The sequence below is a fragment of the Prinia subflava genome, chromosome 25 (genome assembly GCF_021018805.1).
Source record: "Prinia subflava isolate CZ2003 ecotype Zambia chromosome 25, Cam_Psub_1.2, whole genome shotgun sequence".
Lineage (NCBI taxonomy): Eukaryota > Metazoa > Chordata > Aves > Passeriformes > Cisticolidae > Prinia > Prinia subflava.
In genome coordinates this window covers 1,603,864-1,628,045 of record NC_086271.1, presented here as the reverse complement: position 1 = coordinate 1,628,045, position 24,182 = coordinate 1,603,864, and the positions used below count along the sequence as shown (strand labels likewise).

Sequence of the window (24,182 nt, the reverse complement as noted above, 5' to 3'; positions counted from 1 at the left end):
AATTCTGACTTTTTCAGAATTTTAGCCCCATTTGTTTCTCTTGAATGAAGGAAAGCAGCGCACAGGGTCAAGGCCTCAGCTTCAGCCTTGAGTTTGACTAAGAAACAGATTCTCCAGACCAGAAGGAACAAGGCAACTTAACAGCAGGGTCACTGATTCCTTCTGAAAGTCCTTGGACTCTCAGAACTATGAGAGAGCTCCCTAGGAAGGAAGGGATGCATAGCATGTAACTATTGCTCTGGCTGGAAGCCAAGCTGTCTCTATTTTTATGCCAGGTTTGTAGTCTCCTGCCAAGCTGTTAACACACTTTTCACGTGTTAAAAAAATAATCCAAAATAACTGGCTAATATTTGGAATCTTGGATAATATCCACAATAAAGTATTTGGATAACTTTGTTACCTTCTCACAGGCTGGCATGTGAAAAGATGGATTATGGCACCTTTGCCCTCTGTAGAGTTGGCTGTCTTGGAGGGCCTGTGGACCTGATGTGACCTAAATTCTGGAGGTGCTGCACCCAGCCATGGCACTGCTGCATCTCTGAGCAGCCCAGGGCAGCCCTGCCCTTATCCTTGTGCCATGCCAGGAAGCAATAATGTGTCTTGTGGAAACCCCACCATTCTGCAGCCATGAAATGCTGCGCTGTGCCACAGTGGATGTGTCAGAGGCTCCCTGGTTGACAGGATTCCCCTCTGCTGGAATGGGCCAGGCAAGGGTTAAAGACCATCCCTTGGGGCATTAATCTGAAGCCAGCTTGAGAAAGCTGGTGGGGAAGTGACAGATGGCTTGGAGAGAAAAGACAGGAAACTTTGTCCTCCTCTGTCCCTGGAGAAAATTATTTCCTCGCACTGTGAGGCCCCTCCATGCTGCCCTGGCTTGGGAGCAGCAGAGGTCTGCAGATAACACAAGAGAGGTCTGGGAACTTTCTGCCTTCTGAAGGATGAGGGGCTTAGTGCAATTAAATCCCATACCTTCAAAAGAGGAAATTACTGTAATGGGACAGACAGAGTGGTGTGCTGGCGACTGGAGGGAAAAAATAGTGCTTGGGAAAAGACTGGCTATTCCCATCCTGGGAGTGCTAACCTCTGACAGATGATGGCATCTGCCAGCCCTGCAGGGCAGAGGTCACCACTGCATCCAGCCAGAGACAGGAGGGGTGACAGGGAGGATACCCTCAGGCCAGGCTGGGATCAAGAGCTGAGTGGCAGAAGGGAGCAGTTCAGTTTCAAAAGGTGCCTGGAAAGGGCCACCAGCAAACATTTATGCTTCTAAAAGAGAAAGGCATAATGATACAGCAGGCTCTCTGAAAATGTCAACCTCCTTTCATAAATAACCCTGACTTTCCTTTCTTCCTAAGAGAGGTATTTGAGTGTTTTGCTTAGCTGGAGAAAGTCAGCGTGTGAGGCAATGCTTGGCATAGTGGGATCTCATTAAAATAAAGTTTCAGCGTGATAGAGATAGGCACAAAGTCTGAAATACTATTGGGAAGAGGCAATGAAGGTGAGTAAGGAGGCAGCTTTCTCTGAGGCCTACACAGAAGCAATAACCTGCAGGAAACCTTTTGTGAATGAGGCACTGATGACCTGTCACTGGCTGCTACACTGCATCATCTGTTGCTTGTTTCTTTTCCCACTAATATTGGCTATTTCATTGTTCATTGCTGCTGTCTGCCCACAAAAGCCAGCTCAAACAGGACATGCATGCACTGCTGTCCGCTGCTGTTGGGTAAATCTGTGCACCCTCCCAAGCTCTGCAATGTCTTGGTTAGTGTCTGTCCCAAAACATGGCTCTACCAAAACACTCATCCACCCATCAGCAATGCATGGAAGATACAGCCACAGCTTGCATTGCACGAGGAGTGAATCCTTTGTGCAGATCCAAAATCAAGGTGGATCATGCTCAGATCACTGATGTTCCAGCAGGAAGAGACAAGTGATTAACTTCCCACTCGAATTCCTGCTGGTGGCTGCAGAGCACCTTACCTCTTTTCCAGGGATATTGGCTGCTTGCTCTTTGAACTTCCCTGCTAGCTGAGCCACTGAGGGTGATGCTGACTTGTCCACCTCTGAGTTGGTCTCTGCTGGCCTGTTCTGACAAACCAGGAACAAGAAGTTGTGAGTGAAGGTTGGGAAAAGCAAGCCTGTGTATGTGTTACAAAGTTCAAGAGTAAGCAAGGACTTGAAGCAGAGTTTCTCACATCTGGCATCAATCAGCCAGACAGAGAGCAAGAAGTTTTGGAAGACAGGATCTAGCAGCATTTTCAAATATCCCAGAAAATCAGTAATTCATGCAGAGCCTTTCAGCTCCAGCTGAAGAGCCTACACTCCACCTTTCAATGGAAGCAAACCAGGTCTCTCTAGCCAATGTCTGTTCCTCTTATGCTTGCAGTGAGCAGATGGAGCAGGCAGTAATGTGCATTCCCAAACACATCCTCAGCCCTCTCACACCCTTGTTACCGCTCTGGTCACCATCAACTCTGCTTTTCCAGCAGTTCTGCTGTGAGAAGCCATTCCCAGTCCTCACAGCAAGCCCACATCTGCTTGGAGATGCGTCCCTTGCTGTCCTGCTTTTTTCTCGGTGAAATACTGAGGCGGGTGTGGGGGGGAAGGAGGAAATACCACGGCTGAGAGAAGCTTCCCCTCCCCTGGGTCGACAGCAGGCTGAGAAGCATAAGGCTTGTGCTGGAGTCTGGATGATGCAGCTCTTCCCACATCACACTGCCCTGGTGTTATCCCATATTTACCTTGTTTTCTTTGCTACGTGTCTATTGAGCAGTGTGAGTAGAAAGCCTTGAAATCAAAGCTGATGAAAGGAAACCTTTGTGCTTCACCTCCAGTATCTGATGCTGGGGAAACCCAACCAGAGGAATGGAGAGTAACTAACCAACAATTGTTATTCCAACCAGGAATAACAATCCTGATTTTGTTAGAGGTGGAGAGCTCAGAACAAAAACCAGGCTATGAACCATCAGTAAGGAACCTCACAGCTCACAGCTCCCCGTACCACCACCATGAACCCATGACCAGCACCACACTTCTCACCCCACTGCCTCAATGCCCCTTCTGCTTCTCCTTTTTTGTTTGCATTGTGGAAAAAGGCCTTTCTTTTTCTCAGAGAGCTGTAAATAAATGCTCCCAATAAATGTTTTCTTCTTTTTCCCTGGCCCACAAGCCCCAGTAGGTGTCTGCCATTCCCTGTGAAATTTCCCATACACTTTGGAATAGCTTTCCTGAATCCAAAGAAGTCCTATCAAGCTGTCTCATCCCAGTGACCTTCACGCACCTTCCCCTCATCTCTTCACCTTTCATTGGAGTAATTACAGGCAGGGAAAGTGGCAGATAATGGAATGGAAGAGTGAGGTAAGCAGATCAGCAGGGCAACCTGCTGCCCATGAAGAATGATGGCTGGGCTGAGTGGGGAGGGACACCATTGCAAGATGCAGGCTGTGTCTTCCTGCCGTGAGAAAGAGGAGGAGCAAAGAATGAACCTGGAGAATGCAGGATGGACTGGGAGGCTTGGCTCATCATACCAGCTCGCAGGATACCTGGGCACAGCAGAATGCACACCTGAAGTAAGGGTTCAGTTGAAACTAAGCAGCTGCAAGTGCTCTGTCTGTGGCAGAAAGGCTGCCTCCCTCATAGTCCATTTTTCTCCAAGAGCTTCTCTGACAGCCCTTTGCCTTTACCCAGAAAAGACACTGAACTTCCTCTTGGCCTCTCTGAACTCTTGTTTTCGGGGTGAATTTTTCCTTTCTTTCTTTTCCTTTTAATTTCAGCCTGCAAACACAGCTGCCTTTCTTTGATCAGGGCTGGGAGGCCAGCACGGTTCCATGGGTGTCTTGTGCTGGCGGCTCCTGCGGGCGCGGGGCGCGGGGCCGGGGCGCAGGAAGCACCGAACATGCCATTCTAAGATTAGCACCAGTAGCCCACGGGGCTGTGTCCTCCAGAAACTGCCAGCTGCAGACTCTCCGATTATGGGGAATAAAGGATCCTTACTCGGATCCCTTCTCACCCTGCTGTGCTGTATCCAGCTTTTTTCAACTTTTTTTCCGCCCCCAGGTGACGTGCCACGCTCTGTGTGTTCTGGTCAAGGGAAGTGCTGTATTTGGGTGCAATCTTACCACTTTCTTTTCATGCTTCCTTCCTACCTTGGTGAAATAACACACCACTACTTTTTTAAATGGAGATGAGAAGTAGCTCAGTACAGTAGCTCTGCTCCTTTTCTCTCGCTCTTTTTTTTTTTTTTTTTGCGATAATGGTGAAATTACTCAGACATGATCTTTGTGCTTTTTGCAGCCAACTGCTGATTCTTTTCCCTTTCAGAAGAAAAGCATGGGCTAAAACCACTGAGCTAAGGTTAAAGGCTTAGTCCATCAGTAATTTGCTGACTGCTACTCTTGGGTCTTTTACTGTTCCATAAAAATAAGTGTCTAAGCATTGTATATTCTGAAGAATGCCTGACAGAGCTGTAAACAGAAATTGAAATATCCCATCAATGTAAGTATGGCACTGTCTGCAAAAAAAAAGGAAGTGCAACTACCAAGTTCTCTGTAAGGGGTTTGTTTCACTTTTCCAAATAAGTTTATAAAATTGAGTAAATTTGAAAATGGTTTTCAAAACCATGTTTCTCCATCTGCTTTTAAAATTGAGCCTAGTCCCTGTTAGCAGCACTGGGGAAGAAAGTTCTGCTGCTTTTATCTGTGTCTGAGGTACAGTTGTGCCAATTTGAGCCTCCCAAATCTCTCCTTATGCATCAGAGTCCTTGCCTCTATTGTGAGAGCAAAACTGCCCACCAACCCCTGACTCTGCAGATTGTGTGGAGGGAGGCCACTGTTTTTGGCACAGATCCTGCTCCTCTCACAGCCTGCCTGGGTCCACTGGATCCCCACAGAAATGACCTGCTCCACTAGGTCCCCACAGAAATGTCCCATCATGTACCTGGTTTGACTGGCGAAAAGAGGAAAGTTCTACTGGCTGTCATTAAGTGGAGTGTTTTAGTTAAATAACAGCACAGATCTACACTTCCCTAATCTCCTTCCCTCCCCTACAAATCTTCTGACTTGTCTGCTTTTGCAGGAGGGACATTTTGCCCAGAGGGGTCATCTTTTATCTGAGAAGCAACACCTCCACAGCACCTTGCAAGGCTGGAGTGCTCAGCAGCTATGAAATCAGTGATGGTTACACAATCTTTGGTACTGGTCCTGTGCAACTATCAGCCCAATTCTCAAGCAGCTGCATCTAGACATGGTTTTGAGGCCAGTCCCTGATCCCCACATCCCTCCTGTTTCAAAAAAGCTTCACAGGAATGATTCCCTGCAGCCTGTTCTCACACCAGCCCATCATGCTGGATCCTGTGCTCACACAAGCACTGCAAAGTTCCCCTGTGACTCTCATAGGGATCTTTTCATTGCTGCACACACAATCTACTTCAGCAACAGAAAATATGGCAAAAATAATGACAAATATCATGTCTCAGAGGCAGATACAACAAGGCATCCAAGGCTCAGGGCTAGTGTCTTGATTTCAGATCAAGAAAGGGTGATATTCAGCACTCAATGCTGCACCATGAGAAGGGAGTTGTCAGTATGCTAGAGGAAAACAAGAGAGTGTCAGTGTTTTTTGGGGCACAGCTTCATAAGGCCTTGGTTTCAGACAGCTTATGTTTCCAACCACTCATTCTCCCCTGACCTTTCCTTTCCCCCTTCCCCCCTCCCTGCACCCGTGTGAGTTTGTGGGGCTGTGCTATAAACTGGATCACTGAAATGATTTGGGCTTAAAATACACCCCCTAACTCTTTACACGGTTATTTTTAACCCAGATCATTTCAGCCCTGGAGTTTACAGCCCAACACGTGCTTGCCCTGCTGTAGTGGAAAGGGCTGGAGGGGTGGCAGGGGCAGCCTAAAGCGCAGAGGGGAGGGCTTCCCTTTTACTGCTCCAGCCAGAGCCTGAGGAAATGACATCCCTATGTGTCCTCCTGTGCTGGTAAGACAGAAAAATCATATTTTTGCATGCCTGCCGGTACAGGCTGGCCTGGTCTGTGGCACTGGTGTTTCACCCTGCAGTCTATTGCCAGCCACCTAAGGTGCAGCCAGGTCCAGGCCATGACCTGTGAGCCACCACAGGGAGCATGTCACCGGTAAGAAATTACCATTAAACCCACAAGACACCCATAAATACCGTGTCAGCCATCCCCAGCAGCCCCAAGTGTAAGCAGATTCTCTCAGCTGCACAGCAGAGGCCAAGCTCTACACCTGCAAGACCTGCTCAGCTAAGGAAGGGATGGGGATACATCTATGGGGAGGAAACTCCTGAAGTCAAAATAAACCATCATCACACTCCGCCTGGAGGGAAGTGCTGTGGTTTCGCTGGGATTAAAGCATCAATCCCGACCAAGGTGCTGGATTTCAGGAGTGAAGGAAGCCTCCTGCACACCCTTGCTTCCCTGCCTGGCTCAGCTCTCTGAAGGCAAAGCACTCTGCACAAAGCCTTCCCAGGGCTGACCCTTCTCGTTTTTCAGTGCGGTAGCTGCAGGATTTGAGGAGCCAGCCAGCCACAGCCCTTGTCTGCACAGGAAAGCTTATACCAAACTGAGCTAACTCTCCCAGCTTGCAGGGCAAAACACAGCCTTGATCTGATCGAGGTGCTGCTTTTCTGCCCAGCTGAACTCATTTGCAATTGGCTTGGCTGAAAAGAGCCGTTCTCAAGCTCTCAAGTACCCGACTCCGACACAGAAAATAGCATTTTGGGAGTGACAGCCTAAGCTGCATCAGGGAATCCAGCTCCTTCCAGGGCTCCCTGGGGGCTGGAGGGGTGAATGTCTCCACTCCTGCAGTGAGGTGCTGCCTCTACCCCAGAAAGGTTCCCCTGTTGATGAACTGGAGATGCCCTGCACATCTCAGACCAAGCAATGGAGAAGTGATGACAACACGGCTCCAATCTGAGGTGACGATTTCCATCAGCAAAAGCCAACCCCTTCTCCCTGACCCAACTTTTATTCAAGCACAGAGGCCAGCTGGAGGCAAAAGGTCACTGGATAGTCACAGAGGGCACGATCTAAGGTATGCTTCCTGTTTATCTGCAGAGGACATGAACTTCTGCTCTGGAAAATGCACCACAAATGCATCTCCATTATTTTGGCTCTCACATTTTTTAAGTGCAGATAAAATTAGATGGGCAGCTCATAAGGAACTCCTCTTCAAATCAACTAAAAAAGCTCAAGAATAGTTTTTAATTAGGATTGGACCCATGCTACTGAATGGAAAAACCTCTCTAATATGTAGTTTGTAGTTTCATTCAAATTCTCTGCATCTGACATTTAGATGAATTCCAGCTTGCACCTTCCTGCCAACATAACCTGAACTGATTTGTTTATCTGTACCCAGGTGAGTACATCAGTGGCATCGGGATCATACTGAAAGGGGAACATTGTTTGCACTGAGACGGGAGAGACAAATAAGCAGGGTATATTTAAAACACAAACTCCCCCAAAAGAGCAAACTGAAAGACGAGAGGGTGGGAAAACACCTGAATCACAGCAAGAGGAATCGGGCAGCACAAAGCAGGAGGTGCTGCTACCCACAACCCGAGCCTGTTCTCGCTGTGACCCACAGAAGAACAAGCACAGGCTGAACACAGATTGCCCAGAAAGTGGGTGGGCTCACACTGCCCTTGGCCCGTTTTACATCCCTAGAAGGAAATCTCACAACGTTTGTTCCGACTGGAGCTCAGCACCACGCTGGGCCCCTGGCTCAAGAGGCAACACATCTCAAGATGTAAGCCCTGAATAAACAAAACTCTTCTTGCTACACTGACCCCTCTTCATCCCAGCAAAGCATCCTTCTTCCCATCTCTCTCTTTACTCTTCTTCACAAATCATTCTCACTGGAGACCTTCCAGCTCTCTGTTTCAGGAGGGATTTATGTGATTTATTTACTCACTTGGCGTCTTATCTGGCAAGGAAGCTGCTCCTTGTCTCATTGTAGTAAATTTTAATTATTGGCAGAAGCCCCAGCTGGAAGTGGCTGCAGCTGTGGCTCTGTGATACCTCATAGCCAGTCCTGTCCATCATTGTGTCAGTGTAGCCTGTAGCACCTTGGGAAGTGAGGCCAAGGCTCCTACCTGCCTTTCCTACCATTCACTGTACAGCAGGGGTGATACTGACTGTGCTGTGCTCCACCAGGGCAAAAGCTACCCTGGGAGCCACTTCTGCACCTTCTTCTGGTGGGGCTAGGCTAGCCCTGAGAACTTTGTGAGCATTTAGAGCATTACCACAGTTACTTTCCAGGAGAGGGCAAGACAAAAATATCTTGCAGGTCTTTCAAACATATCCTAAACACTACTGAAAAAAATTCTGCTTCTATCTTTCTGCAATGTTTTCTTTGATCAACCCTTATCAGACGCTAAACACCTCCATTTCATAATCCCAGTGAGAATTCTGTGAGCTTTATGAATGGCAGCATGCACAGAGTCCTCATCCTTTTCCCCCAAGCTTAATCTGAGTACTCTGCGAAGAGAACAGGACCTCAGATTCAGTTTGGGACCAGTCTGAGCTCCTGGCCCCAAAGATGGATTTTAGACTCCTCTGACCCAGCCACACATCTCTTCTGTGCACATCTCTACACAGCTGTAGATTGTGGTTTTCTTGAGACAAGGGAGTGATCATTAATTAAGAAATGTTAAAAAAGTAAAGAAATATTGGACATGGAAGTTTTGGAGGCAGTCAGGAGAAGGTAAGGAGTCCTGCTCACACGAGCTTCCTTCAAGGCAGTCAGTGTTATTAGAACTCAGAGATCCCTAGCAGGCTCTCCACAGTTCCCTCTGAAAACAGGACCTCTCACAGCAGCCCTAACAAACATTCAACTAAAACTCCTGAAGTGCAAGTGGCAGGAAAACACATCAGGTCTTCCCTTGAACTCTTCCTTATTGAAACATTTTCAGCAGAGAGCAAGCCTCTTGCCTGAGGGTGAATCACTGCTGGCCTTTCTCTTCTAGTCTATTGAATAAATTAGCCACAAGCACAACTCAGAAGTATGACATTCCTTCTCAGAGTCCCAGGTCAATGCTTATCCCACTACAGATAAATGAATATAGGATGAGTGTGTGCCTGACCTCAACTGCAAGGCTATTGCACAGTTTTAATGAGGGTGATAACGAGGAAGGAGCTCTGACTGTAACCCAGGGCAGAATTGTATGAGGAATGTGGATTACCAGGGATTGTTTGTTTTTAAGAGAAAGCGCAGAAAAATCCCACTTCACATAAAGTATGGAAAAATATGTAACATTTCCCTGAGTTTGGAAAGAGTTTGCTTTAGGGCAACATTTTTCTCAAGCCTTGCAGTGATCTGGTCTTGATTTTCTCATTCTGAGAGTTCCCTTGTGAAGTGCTGCCATCTTGGCACTTGGGGTCAAGCACTGCCCAAAGGGTAACGTGAAGATATTCCAGCTCAGCAGCTTTCACCCAGAAGACTGCAAGAAAATCTCTCAAATGCCTCACTTGAAAGATACAGAGGGTCGGATCTGCCAAATTTAAAGGCTCACCAAAGCAAGATTTGGGAATCTGGTAGAGGCTAGTAAGTAGCCCAAAACTAGTAAAGGGACAAATGTTTCTCAAAGGAAGAAGTGCTGTGTTGAACTTGTCCACTACACTGTAAATAAATGGTCTGTGCACTCTCAGCCTTGCCTACTCAAAGTAGAGGGGAAACTCCTGATGGTTTTCCATGTTTTTCTCCTGATGGTTTGAGGTACCCAGGTCTGTTTGTACCTATGAGGTACCAATGGCCCAAGTGTGCTGGGCTGTGGGGACAGCTGGGTGGTGGCTGGAGTGAGATCTGTGGTGTCAGCAGAGCCAGGCAGTGCCAGGCAGGAGGAGACAGGCAGAGGAGAGCAGCCAGTGCCAGACACGCAGGAGAGAAGCTGTGTCCTTCACAACAGAACTATAGGAAACATCTGTAGACATTGGGAAATTCTATGCGGTGAATAAACTATCTACCTTCTGTCTCAGAGAGTGACTACAATGAAAATAAAAGGAGATAATCATTATTTTAAAATGAGATAATCATTATTTTAAGCAAGTTGTTTTTTCCTTTGTGCCATGGTACGCAGCGCTCAGGAGCGCCTGGCCTGTGCTTGCCAAGCAGTGTCTCCAATATTAGCAGAAGCAGCAAGAGTGACTGTGAAAGGCACAAGTGAGATCTTGAGTCTCCCTTTTGGTAATGAGAATATTTGGCAATTGCCAGGTGCCTACATGGCCCCAACACTGCATGGGCTGACTAATCTCAGCAGCATTAACTCGAATCACTGTTAGGAGCATCTGCTGAGAGGGCAATGTATGGGCTTGTGCACCTTAATGCCCATATAGCTACTGCTGCATACCCCCCAGAATTGGTCCTGAGGCAAGCCAGGGTTTCATCTGCCAGGAGAGCACGCAGGTGACCAGGCAGGTGTGTGGGGTCTCCTCTGCCCTAAAAAACCTTGAATTCTTTTCTACGTGTTGGCACGGCTTTAACAAGCAGGCTGGCAAGTGCTTGTCCTAAACCCTGGATTAAAACCCATCCCTTCCTGGGCAGACCAAAGGGTTTGAAGCCCACTCTTTCAGAGAACAGAACTGAGCCCGGGCTTCCTGAGCAAGTGTCTTATTGCATCTGGCAAAGGCTGCCAAGAAGGGCTCGATCCAGCCCCACCATTACCAAAAGAGGCAGCGAACTGCAGCACCTGGTCCCTGCTGGGCAGGGTGCCTGTGCAGGGGCAGCATGTGTGAAACCTCAGCCTGTGCCCTACAGAGATACAGGCAGCTCTTGGCTCTGCTGTGCCCTGAGCAGAAAAAGGCATCCGGCTGTTCAGCCACGACTCTCTGTGCAGGGGATGGCAAACCAGTTAAAATCAGTCACTTAAATAAATTATTGTGTGTGTGTTCAGAGCGGTCTGGGAATCCGTGACTGAGGTGACCGCAGAAAAAACATGGGTGTCATTGTTTCCTTTTCTGCAGTAAGTGCTTTTTGTGAGATCCTATTTGCCTGTGTTTGCCATGCTCAGAGTATTCTAATGGGAAAAGGAGTGATGGGAAGAGATGAAGATGTGGGACAGGGGGAATGTAATAGAGACTCAGGGACAGGTCAAGCAGGGCAAATCCAGGCTTGTGCAGAAGCAGCATGCCAGGCACTGGTTAAATTTTAATGTAGAGCAGCAGAGTGCCTAGAACTGGAGGAACCTACAGGGTCAGGCAGTGGCTTGCAGCCTTTCCATTCTGCATTAATCCTCTAGTTGATCTAAGACAAGATAATTCCCCTCAACTACTCATAAATCCAGGAAAGAATTTTAGTCCAGCAACTAAAATGAGATTTGGTCCCAGAAGCCAGAATGCTCAAGAGGAAAGACACAAAAGGTACTCAGGAAAGGACAAGGTGACTCCCATTGCAGGGAGAAGACAGGAGGTTGGGATGAGAGGTAGGAAGGTGAAATGAAAGGCTCTTAAGTACCATTGAGACCTGAGGGGGAGAGGCTGTGGGACATACAGTAAAATAGTGATCATGAAAATCAGGATTATTTGTTTTATAAGATACGTAACAACATTTGCCTGCAGACAGTGGCAAGGAAAAAACAGGAGGGCTAAGCAGAGAGGCAAAAACCTACGCTGCCAGCCAGGCCAGCTGCCTACACACAAGGTGACCGAGGTGTCCAAGAGAGCAGGGAAAACTTTCAGGCTTCATTAAGGAGTCCAATCAATTCAAGGAGAAACAGCCTCCGCCTTTCCTGTCCGAGGGCCCTGCGTCTGCACTTCCCTCACGACGAGCCCAGCACAGCTGCTCGCAGACAGGCCCAGCAGCCAACATGGAAATAATTCCAGGCAGCAGGAAAAGGATCCTGGATAAAGTTGATATGTGGCTGGATTTGGTCATACCCAGCCACACAAGTGGAAAAAAGAGGGAAAAGCAGAGAGGCTGTGCCCACACAGGCAGCATGGCAGAGGGGCTCCACACAAGGGGGCTTCTCCTGCCACCTGAAGCAGCACAACCTCAGAAATGCATCCATACTCGATTTTAAGCCCAGACACACCCCACAGGGTTCTCCCCTTGACTCTTTGGGATGCACTGTTGTCTCAGAGGCTGAGGTATTTAAGATGATACAGCTTCAAGAACTAAACAAAGAAATAATGATTCAAAAGCTGCTTGTTTACTGTGTGGCTATTGTAGGTGGAAGTGTATTGCAAATCATCTAACTACAACTCTACCACTGCAAACTGGAGCTCAGCCATCAGTAACTTTAACACTGAGACACAAAAACTAAGTAGTTTAACACAGATCTCTACAACTACTAAGTTTGACTACACTAGGAGGCTACACTAATATACCTCTTCCCTTTATGAAGTCCTGACAACTCAGTGTCCTGCTATTTCCTTCAAGTTAATATATTTGTTTTAAAAATACTGCTGTATTTATCTGGAACAAACAGTTAAAAAAAAAGTTTGGGTTTTTTTTTGTTTTGTTTTGTTTGTTTGTTTGTTTTTTCTTTTTTGGCCGTAAAAGAAAAGTGTTGATGTTGCAGAGCTCTTCCCTTGCTCCAAGTGAACACCAGGGACACATCTGAAGCAACTGTCCATCAAGTTTACCATATCTCTGAGTGCTTTGGGGGAAATAAATGCTGCTTAAATGGGAGTGCTATCAGTAAGCCAGAACCTTGCAGCAGATAAACTGAGCATTCCTATTATTTGAGGTTATGAAAATTCAGATTAGGATGCTGAAAATAAAGTCCCTTACTCTGGAATGCCCTGCCAAGTACATCCCTCAGCTCCTTGCTTAAAGAAGCCCACAGTGAAGGAGTCCAGTGGGAATTTAACAAGAGGAAATGGCCTCAAGTTGCCCCAGGAGAGGTTTAAATAGGATATTAGGAAAAATTTCTTCACTGAGAGGGTTGTTCAAGCACTGGAACAGGTTCCCAGGGAAGTGATGGAGGCATCATCCCAAAGGACATGTATATGTAGCACTTAGGGTATGTTTTAGTGGTGGGCTTGGCAGGGTTAATGGCTGGACTTGATGATCTCACAGGTCTCTTCCAACCTAGATGATTCTGTGATTAACTGGGCAGCACCACTTCCTTAGTAATTGAGGATCCCCACTCTCCTTTGAGCAGTGCTACTTTTCATTTCTCCAAAATTAAATTAGGTGATCACCTATACAGTTTTCAGCTTAGTTCAGGAAGACATCTGGATTTTCTGGTATGTCAGGCAGGATACGGATATAAAGTCCTGTCATGAACTCCTTCTCTCCATCTGATGGGAGCCCTCTAGCAATAAATACTGTCTGAAAGCTTGGTGATATGACCAGACATGAGCTACAGCAGATATCTAAATTGCAGATAATATGCTTGAAAGAGACTGGGGGGGGGGAAGGGGAATGGGTTATTTCTCAGAAATTATCCATTGAATAAATAAGTTGATGAGGTTGTGTTGTTTTAAGAATCCACAGACACTCCCAATGTGGAATTGCTCTGCTGGAGCCAAGGGCTGATCTGTACCCTGGCAGGGTGATGCTGATGTCCTGATCTACAGCTGACACCAGCTGTTAGCAAGATGTTGGTCTGGCTGGTCTGGAAAGAATTTCTTCCCGTGTGTCTTCTGCAGCTTGTCCTCGAGGCTTCCAAAGGCTGCTTCCAAAGGCTCCATGGCTGGAGGGGTGGGGTGGCAGCTCTGATGAAGAGTGTGATGGCCACTGTAAGATGGAGCTGCTTTCCTGGTGAGCTGCCTCCACCAGCTGCTTGTACAGGGCTCTGCTCCTGGCCAGGGCTTCCCTCAGGATCCTTCTCAGTTTCCCAGTGTTTCCCTTCCAGACATCTGTTTCTCTTAATGGTCTGGGAACTGTACACAGCTTGTCAAGTTCCCCCAAATTAATTGGTGCCTCTCTGAGTGTACTTCCAGGCCTTCTTCTGGGGAGCTCTTGATGCTCTAGAAGGGTAAGGGGTGAGCTAATGGAGGAACAACCAGCAAAACCTCCCAGACTGCCCACAGGAGACAGGAAATAGTGCAGTCTGTGGGGCAAGTGCTCCAATCTCACGTGAGCAGGGAATTCTAGTCTGAGACATAGAGTGGAGAGATGGCCAGGAAGGCTGGACTTGCACATGTACTGCTTCAGTGGGGAATGAAATGCATCAACCGTGTTTATCATATGATACAGATCTCTGAGATGAGAAGTTTTTCATTGTGCGTCAAAATAAATCATTATTTTACGCCATCTCAACCACAGTGTTCCTGTAAGTGACTTGTGGCAGCTGCAGACACGATGGGAGGCTACACCCTGCTCTCACCTGCAGACAGGGAGACCCTCAGGCAGCTGCTCTGTAAGAAGTGGGCTGAGCAAATGGAACAGCCCCTGTAGCAGGAAAGGTCTCAACCCAAGGGATCTCCTCCCTTGGCTGCCTCACGGGGCCAGGAAAAAAGCCCTGCTTTTAGTAGAGTCTGAAAAAAAAAAGAATTTCAACACAAGGAGGCTCAGACTCAAGATGCTTCAGGTGGGACAAGGAAGGGATCACCTTGGCCTAATGGAAGGGTTAAAAAGGATGAACTTCAGGCAAGTTCATACACAAAATGCATGAATTATCTAATCTGAAGCTATTCAGAAGGTTAGATTAGAAACTGAAGTCACCGAACTGTCAAAGAAGATGCACAGAGAATGCAAGATGCAGGGACAGTTCAAAATACTTCTGATAAATGCTGTAAGTAGACTGTGGTACCTCCCCATTTAAACTCAGATAGAGACAGCCTAGCTGTAGCAGCACAGGGATTCAAACTCCTCCTAATTTATCAGGCTGGGAACAGAAAATCAGAAGGGTAAATGAGCCTACACAGAGCTTCCAACTGCAGCGGCTTCCGGGACTCATCGGTTAGGACTGTGCTATCTTTGTAACACATTGCTATTAAATTAGGTCTACACTGGATACAGGCAGGTCAGAGAAGGAGGTTCATATTTATCTAAGGCAGGAATTTAGTCTAAAAAGGTACACAGATAGGGAGTGGAGGAAAGTGATAGCAAGCACTCTGCTGGCAGCCAGCTTGAGGTGTGAATGCTGAGCTATACCCACAGAGATGTGCTGTTAGTCGGACCCTAGAGGGCTCAGTAGCCCCAGTGGCACTGAGGACCCAGGTCTGCAAAGCTGCTTTCCCACCCTTTGGCTTCACCCACAGTCTCCAGCCTGTCAGACTCCTGAAAATGGGGCCATACACTGGGAAAATGTACCCAGGCAGTTGTAATTTGCTGTAATGTTTGGATATGCCCGAGTTTTCAGCCCAGTCTGGACCAGCCATAATGATGCATTAGGAATTTAGTGTTTTCTATATGTGAGCAACTCCTCCATATGCCATAAGGAAAATGCACGCAAGCAACTCCTGAGCTGCAGCTTGGCCTTTGGCATAGATTATTTTTTGGTGATGAGGAGAAGATAATGGTCTCTGTTTCTGAGTGATACAGCTCATACAATTCTCCCAAAACGCTCTAACGGAGAAACCCAGTGTCTGCAAGAGCTTCGAAACACTCTACCCCTACTTCAGTGCTCTGTTTCTTTTACCTGCTGGCTGATTGAAACTCGTTTACGTGTTCTTTCTCTGGCAAGAAGAGGAACTGAAGTTCCTTCAACCTCAGGCACAGTTTCCCCAGGTTCATGCTGGGCCACCGGAACCAGGTGTCCAGGAAGTGTGGGCTCAGTGCCTGCACAACTTGCTCTGTGAGTGAATCAGCACTAGGAAGCTCTGGCCAGCAAGTGCCTGAGTTCACAGGTGTTGGGAAGAAAAATCAAATTCAAATTTTGATCTCTGGAATCGCTGGAACGATCCAGTGATTTTTGAGTACATTAGCTGGCTTTGTCAGGACCATGAGACATGAGATTGAAGTCTCGATGTGAGTGGAAAAGGCAACTTTGCATTGAGCTGGGAGATGAAAAACACAGTGCTAAGATTCTTTATTTTAGGAGTAACCAGTGTATTCAGCAATCCATCCCTTTTCTTCCACTCTGTTCCCTTCACAGGTACCTGCTGTCTGGAGGACCATGTTTGCTTGCACAGAGAGCCCCTCTGCCTCTAACTGGGAATGAACACCTTCAAACTGGGCATGGAAACCCTGGGTTCTCATGGAGGGACTGTGCCGACAGCTCCATGCACCTTGTGAAGACTGAATGGGAAGCCAAATTACACTGTGCTCATTCCATAAGTTAAACATGCCCTCACTGCAAGGCCCAAGGGGTGAAATTCCTGGGAAGCCTGGCACATCAGCTCAAGTGTGTGTCTATGAAAACAGGGCATGTTTCATCTGAACTTACATCAGGAGGAACGTGGCCCTCAGCAGAAAGGCATTTCAAGATGATTGACAGCTTGAGTAAGCCGTGATTGCTGCTGCAGTATGCAGTTTTAAAGGATAAAGAAACCCATTCTAAAAACAAGAAGATAGAATAAAAATAAAATTGGGGTGGTTTTTTTTGTTTTACACGGGCAATAAAATAACCATACCCAGGCTCTTGCAGATGTGATGCCAATTTATTTTGACCTGAGCTTCCCACAGGCAGAAGTTCGCTGGGCTTGAACAATGCACTGCAGCAGGGAGGAATCATAAACACCTATGGGGCCTGATGCTGAATAGCCACTGGCTTCCCCTAGCAGCCCACACGTGGAAGAACTGCACAAACAGCATGGTGCTGCCCCTCTGGTGGCCCTATCAGCACCACTAACCTGAAGATTGCTTCTTATCTTTCTAATGCTCAGTCCAGTCTATTTTTGAATCATTCATGGGAAAAAGACTTCTACTACTTTTGGTTTCCACTACGCTACTCCAAACTGTGCCAGACCTCACTGTTAGAAATCTTTCCTGCTCTTTGGTGAGATATAAAACTTTCCTTTAATTGGATGCCATCATTCCCAGGCATACTGCTTTTCCCATGCACTACCAGATTCTGTTTCCTCTGTGCTAACAATTTTACAGTACTGTCCTCAGTCTCCTTGCAAAGCCATACTGACTTGTTAAACTCCAATCTCCTGAGCCAGAATTCCCTCTCCTCTGCATTTTTGTGCCTTTCTGTGCACAAGAAGTCACTGCTCTGCACCCTTTAGATATCCAGGTTTTCCAAGCCACACACGTTAATTCTCTGTGCATTTGAGAAGCCTGGGATGAACAGGGGCTTTGTTGAAGCTGGCTGTGGTAAATCAATATCCTTTGCAGATTAGCCACCAGTCATCCACACTGACCAAAACGCTGTGTGCATCTCGTTAGAAAGAGTAAACAGGTGTATTTGCATATGCATAAAAACCCCCAGCTTGCAACTTTGTTACTGTTCTGTAGGGTTTGAGCTCTTTTAAAATCTGATGTTGAATGATGAAGAAAAGGCCAAGCACGTAAATCTGTCATCAATCTGGCAAGTGAAGTTGTGGGTCTTTGCAGAAGACTCTCAGAAACACCTTGAATCTGACAAGAATTTGGTCAGTCTCTTTTCTCTTTCCAAAAAGTGAAAACTTCATTTGGCACTAACGGGGCAGATAAAGCTTATCCTTACCAGTGAATTAGCAGGACTCAGATACTGGTGCTAAGATATAAAGATGCAACCCAGATTTGATGTAAAAGCATTTCTGGCATGAGACTGAATAGCTGGATACAGTCACCTGCATGAAGTGTGACTTAAAGCCGTGCCTAGGTGAGACTGTAGGAATGAAGTGCCCTGTGCCTCTGCCACAACCAGGTGTGAAGCAACTCTGCAGTAAGTGTGTAATAACAACTCGTCCTTACACAACAGCTCTGCTGTCCCTAGACCACATTCATCTCATCCTGCTGTCCTGCAAACTGCTAAAGGCATATTCCTGTCTGCAAAGCACCAAGACAGTCCTCCAAACAGGTTTCCTTGGTGCTGGGTTCAGCTGCCAGCTCCGATCCCAAATTCAGGCTGCAGAGTTGTTGTTTTAGGAAAAGAAGCATCCGCCTCTCTAAAACACCTCTGTTTACAGACCGAAGTGGAACCAGAATGGAAAACCAACCCCAGTTTCTGTGGGCTGGTTCATTTCCATGACAAAAGCCAGCAAGTTTCCAAGCAGCATCTATTGATAAAACAGTGCTGATGTTTTCCCCTGTTCTTCAGATAAGCAGCTCCTGGGAATGTATGAGAAGGTATGTGTGATATGCTGCTCAACTGCAAAGCATCCTGCCAATGAGACTGTGGAGCACAGGACAGAAGGCGTTCCCAAAATGCTGTCACCATGGCTTGGGACACTCAGAAAACCAAACTGGGGAGTGAGGAGAGGTTCAGAAGAATTCTCCCTCTCTGGTGGCACAGGAAAGGCCTTAATTCCATTTATTCTGGGGTCTCTGCTAAGTGGAAGAAAGGGCTGCAGTAAAGCCCATGGGGTTTTGTTTTGCTGTTTTCTGTCCTTCAAAGAGAGAGGCCTCCAGGCACAGAGATGTGGAAGTCTGGCAAACCTGATCCTTTCCAGGACTCTTTGCTGCAGACATGGTATTTACTGTCAAGCAGGTTCCAAATCTGCCCAGACCTCAAGAGTAAAATGGGGTCATATAGTACCTCTCCCCTTGAATAAATATAAGTTATAAATAGAAATATGTTATAAGTATAACCTATATATGTTATAAATATAAATGTAATATATATTTAAATACTCTTCCCTTTATTTCACAGATATACTGCACAAATGTGTCATTTTGATGGGTTTGGGAGGAAACACTGAAAACAAGTGTACTTGAGCTCGAACTGTTCTGTTAAGCAAAAAGAAACAAAGAAGAGGGGAAAAGGAACACTTTAACTTTTGGAATGAAAGCCAATCATCAGAGCTTCCTGAGAGAGGGCTATTGCTTCCTGGCAGAGCTAACCATGGTGTAATGCCTATTGTTAATCTCAGCTCCACAGCCGCGAGGGTGGGCAGAGACCTCTCCCCGCCCAGCTCACCTCCTGCCCTGCTGCTCTGAGGACCAGGATGGTCACAGATCTCAGCCCCTCCTCTGCCCAGTGCCCATTCCTGCATCCCCTCCAATCCAGTCCCCTTGGGTGACATCTCCTCGGTGCAGTTTTCCTAAGGACAGGGGGAGTGCTGCCCAGGAGGCTGCCCAGAAGGGTGAAGTGAGCAGAGAACTGCCCTCAGCCCTGGAAAAGCTTTCCTTCTGCTGAGGAAAAATGGAGATCTAGCACGAGTAGCTGCAGAAAAGAGATGTGGCAATGGAGGTGTCACAGAATTAAATGAGATCCGTTGGCAGGCACAAAGAAGAGGGGAGCCTTCCCAAAATACACCTGGCTGCTGCACCTCTGCAGCTTAGGGAACCCACCACACCACAGGGAGCCACTCGAGTGAAGTTCAGTCTTGGATTGTTTTCCTTTGCTGTGCAAGTAAAGTTCAAGTGTCTCCATGCTCCCAAGCCCCTACAGAGAGGCTGGGAAGAGGAATGCCATGACTGCTGTGGAATATGGGCTGCAGAAAGCCACAAGTACTTTCAGGGGATGCCTTAACTCACAACATCTGCAGCAAGGTTTGGGAACCACCACGCCATGGGAATTAGCTTGGGCCAAATCAGAAGATGTAAACTAACAAACCAACACAAAAATGTCTGATGCTTTTTGTACCATGAGTGCAAAGAATGTTTTGTGGCTGCTTTTCTTTACAGTGGCTTAGTTTTCCCCAGTGCAGTTTTACACATTTTTGATATGAACTCACATTAACAATCTGTTGTATAAACTTCATGATTTCTTTTCATCTGCCATAACACTGGAAAGAAAACTGATTCTCAAATCTATTTTGCATCAAGAAGATGAGCCAAAAAAACCTCCTCAAACAACAAAACAAAACGCTGAAGATCAATGGAGTCACAAAATTAGGTGAACTGCAAGGGCAGAGTTTTGCTGCCTTTTTCTCCCTCTTTAGGATCTCAAATAGTTTCAGTTGCTGCTTTCAGTGTGGCACATTCCTGACAGCAGGATGCCTAAGACCACAGGTACTAGTCTCTAAGTAGCAGCAAACCCACAGTAACCCTTCTGAGAAACAGATTCCAACTATCTTGCTTCTGTGGGTTTTTCAAAACTAGGGTCTTCCTGCCAGAGATGTGATGGAAATCAGCTGGCTAGGTCAGCCCTCTGCCCTTTTCCTCCTAATCCTGGTAATCCTCATATGTCCCATTAGAGCAAAGAGCTTGCCAGTTATGCCAGCAGGAAAGCACGGAGCAGCTCTGCCTGCCACTGATGAAGCAAACAGGGAAATGATAGGACTCCTCTCGTTCCTGCTGCACAGGATCATTAAATCTGGTTTTACAGCAAAAAAACTGTTGTGAGCCTCTGTGTCCTGCCTGGGAAAAGACCTCACGAAGAAACAGAGCAGAGGATCAGCTGGTGGGAAATCAAGTTCTTGCTCTTGGCTCTATTTTGGTCTAATATTTTCTTACATTTGGGACAATAAATACCTTTTTGGAGGCTTGGGGCAGGACCGAGCGCACTGCTTATATCTTGGTAACTCAGATTCAGATGACCAAAAAAAACCCAGGTAACACAGGGAAAAGGTGGGAAACAGAGGCAAAGGGACAGAATCGAGAGCAGGGAGCTCTTGCGTCAGAGACTTCAGAGAAGCTTCCTGGCCACCTGACCTTCCATATGTGTCACATGTGTCTCCAAAGAGGAAATGGCAGGTGTGTTCCTTTCTACTCAACAGAGACAACAGAAAATACTCCAGGGGCAGTCCTCTGTGTGTGGAGAGGAGAGGGGGTGAGGGAGAGTGTCCCCAGTGTACCAAAATACCTGTTTCAGCCCTAAATTATAACAAATTAGGAGCTCAGTTCCCCCTGCCCTCTGAAACACCACGGGATAATACAGTAAAAAAGACTAAGACAAGTGTTAACAGTGAGTGAACTCGGCTCTGTCAAACCTGAAAACAATTCTAAAGCCAAACATTTGTCATGTCACATAAGTAATCTGTGCTGAGCTGGTTTCACCACTGCTCGATCCCTCTCCACCCCAAAATCTACTCAGATAATTTGGCTGAGGACATTTTTTGTAACAAACATACCTGAACAGGCCCAATCTTTAACCCTTGCCTGTGGGGCAGGTCAGCACAGATACCAAGGATGGTGATGTTAGCACCTGGGTGTTATCACGACTGCCCAGCTGAGTTATGCACTGGAAATCTTCAAAGAAAAACTGAAGTGGTGCTTGAAGCACACTGTTCCCTGGCTCTCTTGCGTGTCCCCTGCTACTGGGGCTGCATCCACGCAGAAAAAGGCTTATCTGGGAAGATAATATAAAGTGTTTAGTAAAGTCTCTGTTTAGCAGAGAGAAATACCAAATGTCCTCTTTCATAATTTGAGGTTTTGCCAATGTTGTAATCACCTTTCTATTTCCTGTGCCCCTCCTAAAAATAAATACTCTTTTCCCCTTGCCACTTTAAAAAACTGTTTGAAAAGCTCACAAATCCAGCCTGACATGACCAAAGCAAGCACCACCATTGCCATTTTGAATGAATGGGACAGGAGGCAGAGGGAGGTGAACTGCCTTGCCCAGGAGGGTGTTACACAGGAGAAGGCTTGAACATAAACACCAGGGAAGCCAGACTCCTGTCCACCAGCCGTGTGCCCACCCTGAGACATGAGATCCAACTCTCCTGAAGCACGGGGCGCATGGAGAAAAAGGGACAGAAAACCCTCTGGGGGTGTGCTACTCATCCATCTCGCCCAAGTGCAGGGTCCCCTTCCCTGACCCAAAATGCTCTATTGATGAGGAAAACGAGACCTCCCAATCCACGTGGGACAGGGGCTACACACAGCTGAGGGTGTGAATCACAACTGCTGCTGCTCGGGTTGGGAAGGAACCAACCCCATGGAGCTTGTCAGTCCGGGAAGGCTTGTTCTCTTATGTCCCCATTTTTAATGACTCTTTAAAGCCTCTTTTCAAAATGATACCTTTTAAAATCTAACACTCTAATCACATCTCGGGGACTAACAAGTAAATGGCAGTTCTTTCTCGTTCCCTTTCACAGAGGCAGTTTCTTCCCAAACCATCCCCCCTGCTTTCCAAACCTGGACTAAAACCTGTAAAAGCGTCTGAGGTGCACGACAGGAGTTGGGGTGGGGGCAAAGAGACCTTTATCTGAACCCCAGCAAAGAGACACTCTGAAGCTGCCTTCAGGGAGAAATTGCTTTGCAAGGTGGAGCTACAGCAGATCGCGGAGCCAGTCACAAGCAATTTTTAGTAGAAATAAAGTTTTCTTTACCTCCATGTCCTGCAAGAGCGAGGTGTCCTCGGGGCAATCCTTCTTCCCCACCCCTTTCCCTGTTATCGGAGGGAAAAGTTCAGCCGAGCCAGAGCAGAGCCGTGTCGCCGAGCAGGGGTGGGAGCTCCCGGCTCCTGCTCAGCCCGGACTGACAGAGCCCAGCGAGTGGCCCTGCACGACGAACAAGGAAGAAGGGCGGGTGGGTGAGAGGAAGGGAGGGGAGAGGAGGGGGAGGCAAGGCAATCGGGGTTTAAATTTAGCCACAAATCTAAACAGATACTGTCCTGCCCGGAGCGCTGGGCTCGTCAGACAACATGCAACAAGCTCTGCCTCCGCGCCCAAACTTGAGGACACCGCATGTGCATTTCCTCTCCCACTTTCTCTCTCCCCCTTCCCATTTGCTATCACCTTATCTTTACTCCCCTCCCACCCCTCCGTTTAGCCTCTATTTCTCTCCACTGCTCGCAGTTCCTGCCCTGGTATCTCTGCTTCGATCTCTCCGCTGTCCACACTTCCCCTCTCCTGCAGGGTCTCTTGCCTGTTTATTTGTGAGGAGAGAATCCCTTTCCTTCTAACTGCAGCTCTCCTTCCTCTTCCTTCTTTTCAGTGATTTCACTCTGCAATGAACTGTCTTTAGAAAGGCAGGAGAGGAGGAGAGCGAGGATGATTGTTGGGCTTGAACACAATTTAAGGCGTTGTCCTGGTGCGCGCTGGGACTCCCAGGAAGGACAAATATCTACTGGGAGATCCTGGAGGGCTTAATCGTGGGAACTAGCAGGGGGTCCCCATGCAAGGTTGTCACTGTCCAGCTGCAAAGCAGGACCAGCTCCTTCCACCTTGAATTTGTGTCTCACACCACCAGGTCAGAAGGTGCAGGTTGTTCTCCTCTCCCCTTGCAGGGATGGACACACTTGTGCACTGGAAGCGAGATGCTTCCATGAAGATAGAAAAACTGGGATGGGGAAAAACAAGCCTCCGGAATGTTTTTGCTGCAGTTTCCTTTTCCACACCGATCACAGTGTTGTAAACCGGACATCTCTTTTAGCAACTGTTTGCATATGCTCCTTCTCAAAGAATTTCAGTCCCCACCTCTCCAGAGCAGGGTGGTGCAGAGGAATTTGGAAAGGCTCCCTTTGTCTTCTGCTGGCTTCCTTGCCTTGAGTGCAGCTGCAGAGTGACACAACGTCCTATCGTCATTTTGGCACGATACCTTGGGGGCAGAAGAGAGTTAAAGCATGTTTTCTAGAAGGGATGCATACTTCTCCTTTGCAGTGTTTCACAAGTCCCTGCTGGCCGTGGCTGCAAACGCTCCAGCATGGATTTAAATGTGAGCATCAAGCTATCCCAGCTCCCTGTTACTGACACTGGTTCTTCCAGTGGAGTTAACTGTTGCTGCAGGACTCCCGTGGAATCTGCAGATTCAAATTGTGATCCAATTATCTCCTAGATTCAATATGCAATAGTCACTCTGTCCTTAGCCAAAAGAACGATAGGCTGAGTTGCTGCAATCTGGAGATTGGGCAAGAGGACTAATTAATCTCCTGTTGTTGAAACACTAGATTAGATGAAACCTATCTACTGTAAGCAACCAGAAGATGCTGCAACTGTAGACATAAGAAAATAAAATCTAAATTAAATATGAAAATGAAACTACCACTTGTTTGGAAATCCTATTGATTTCTTGATTTCAAATCCTGACAATGGTATATTAGGAGAGGGAATAGAGACTCAGCTGAGAAGAGGGTTGAGGCAGGAAGGGCAGGATTCTTCCACTGCCCATGCTTTTCCTGCTGTGGGGCAGAAGGAGGATTTCCAGCTCAGGGATTTCACTGGACGTGGGTCACAAGTGTTGTTTTCAAGGTATCTGCCATGTAGCACACCGTCACAGTCACGCCTCCCATGACTGTTTCCTGCTGCTCTGGGACTGTTTCAGTATTTTCTTTCTGCTTTCAGGGGCTCTGCTGTGC

General features: G+C 47.2%; 1 protein-coding gene across 2 annotated transcripts in view; it reads right to left on the bottom strand.

Annotated features, from left to right (window-relative positions):
* The window catches only part of RCSD1 (RCSD domain containing 1), a 29,645-nt gene extending 6,908 nt beyond the window's left edge, over positions 1–22,737 (bottom strand). For both annotated transcript variants that reach the window (XM_063419353.1, XM_063419354.1), the window contains exons 1-2: positions 22,216–22,737; positions 1,981–2,088 (exon numbers count right to left, since the gene is read on the bottom strand). In XM_063419353.1, coding sequence (XP_063275423.1) covers positions 1,981–2,088; positions 22,216–22,221 — 114 coding nt within the window. In that variant the 5' untranslated portion in view covers positions 22,222–22,737. The remainder of the gene's footprint in view (positions 1–1,980; positions 2,089–22,215) is intronic.
* Between the last annotated feature and the right edge of the window lie 1,445 nt (positions 22,738–24,182).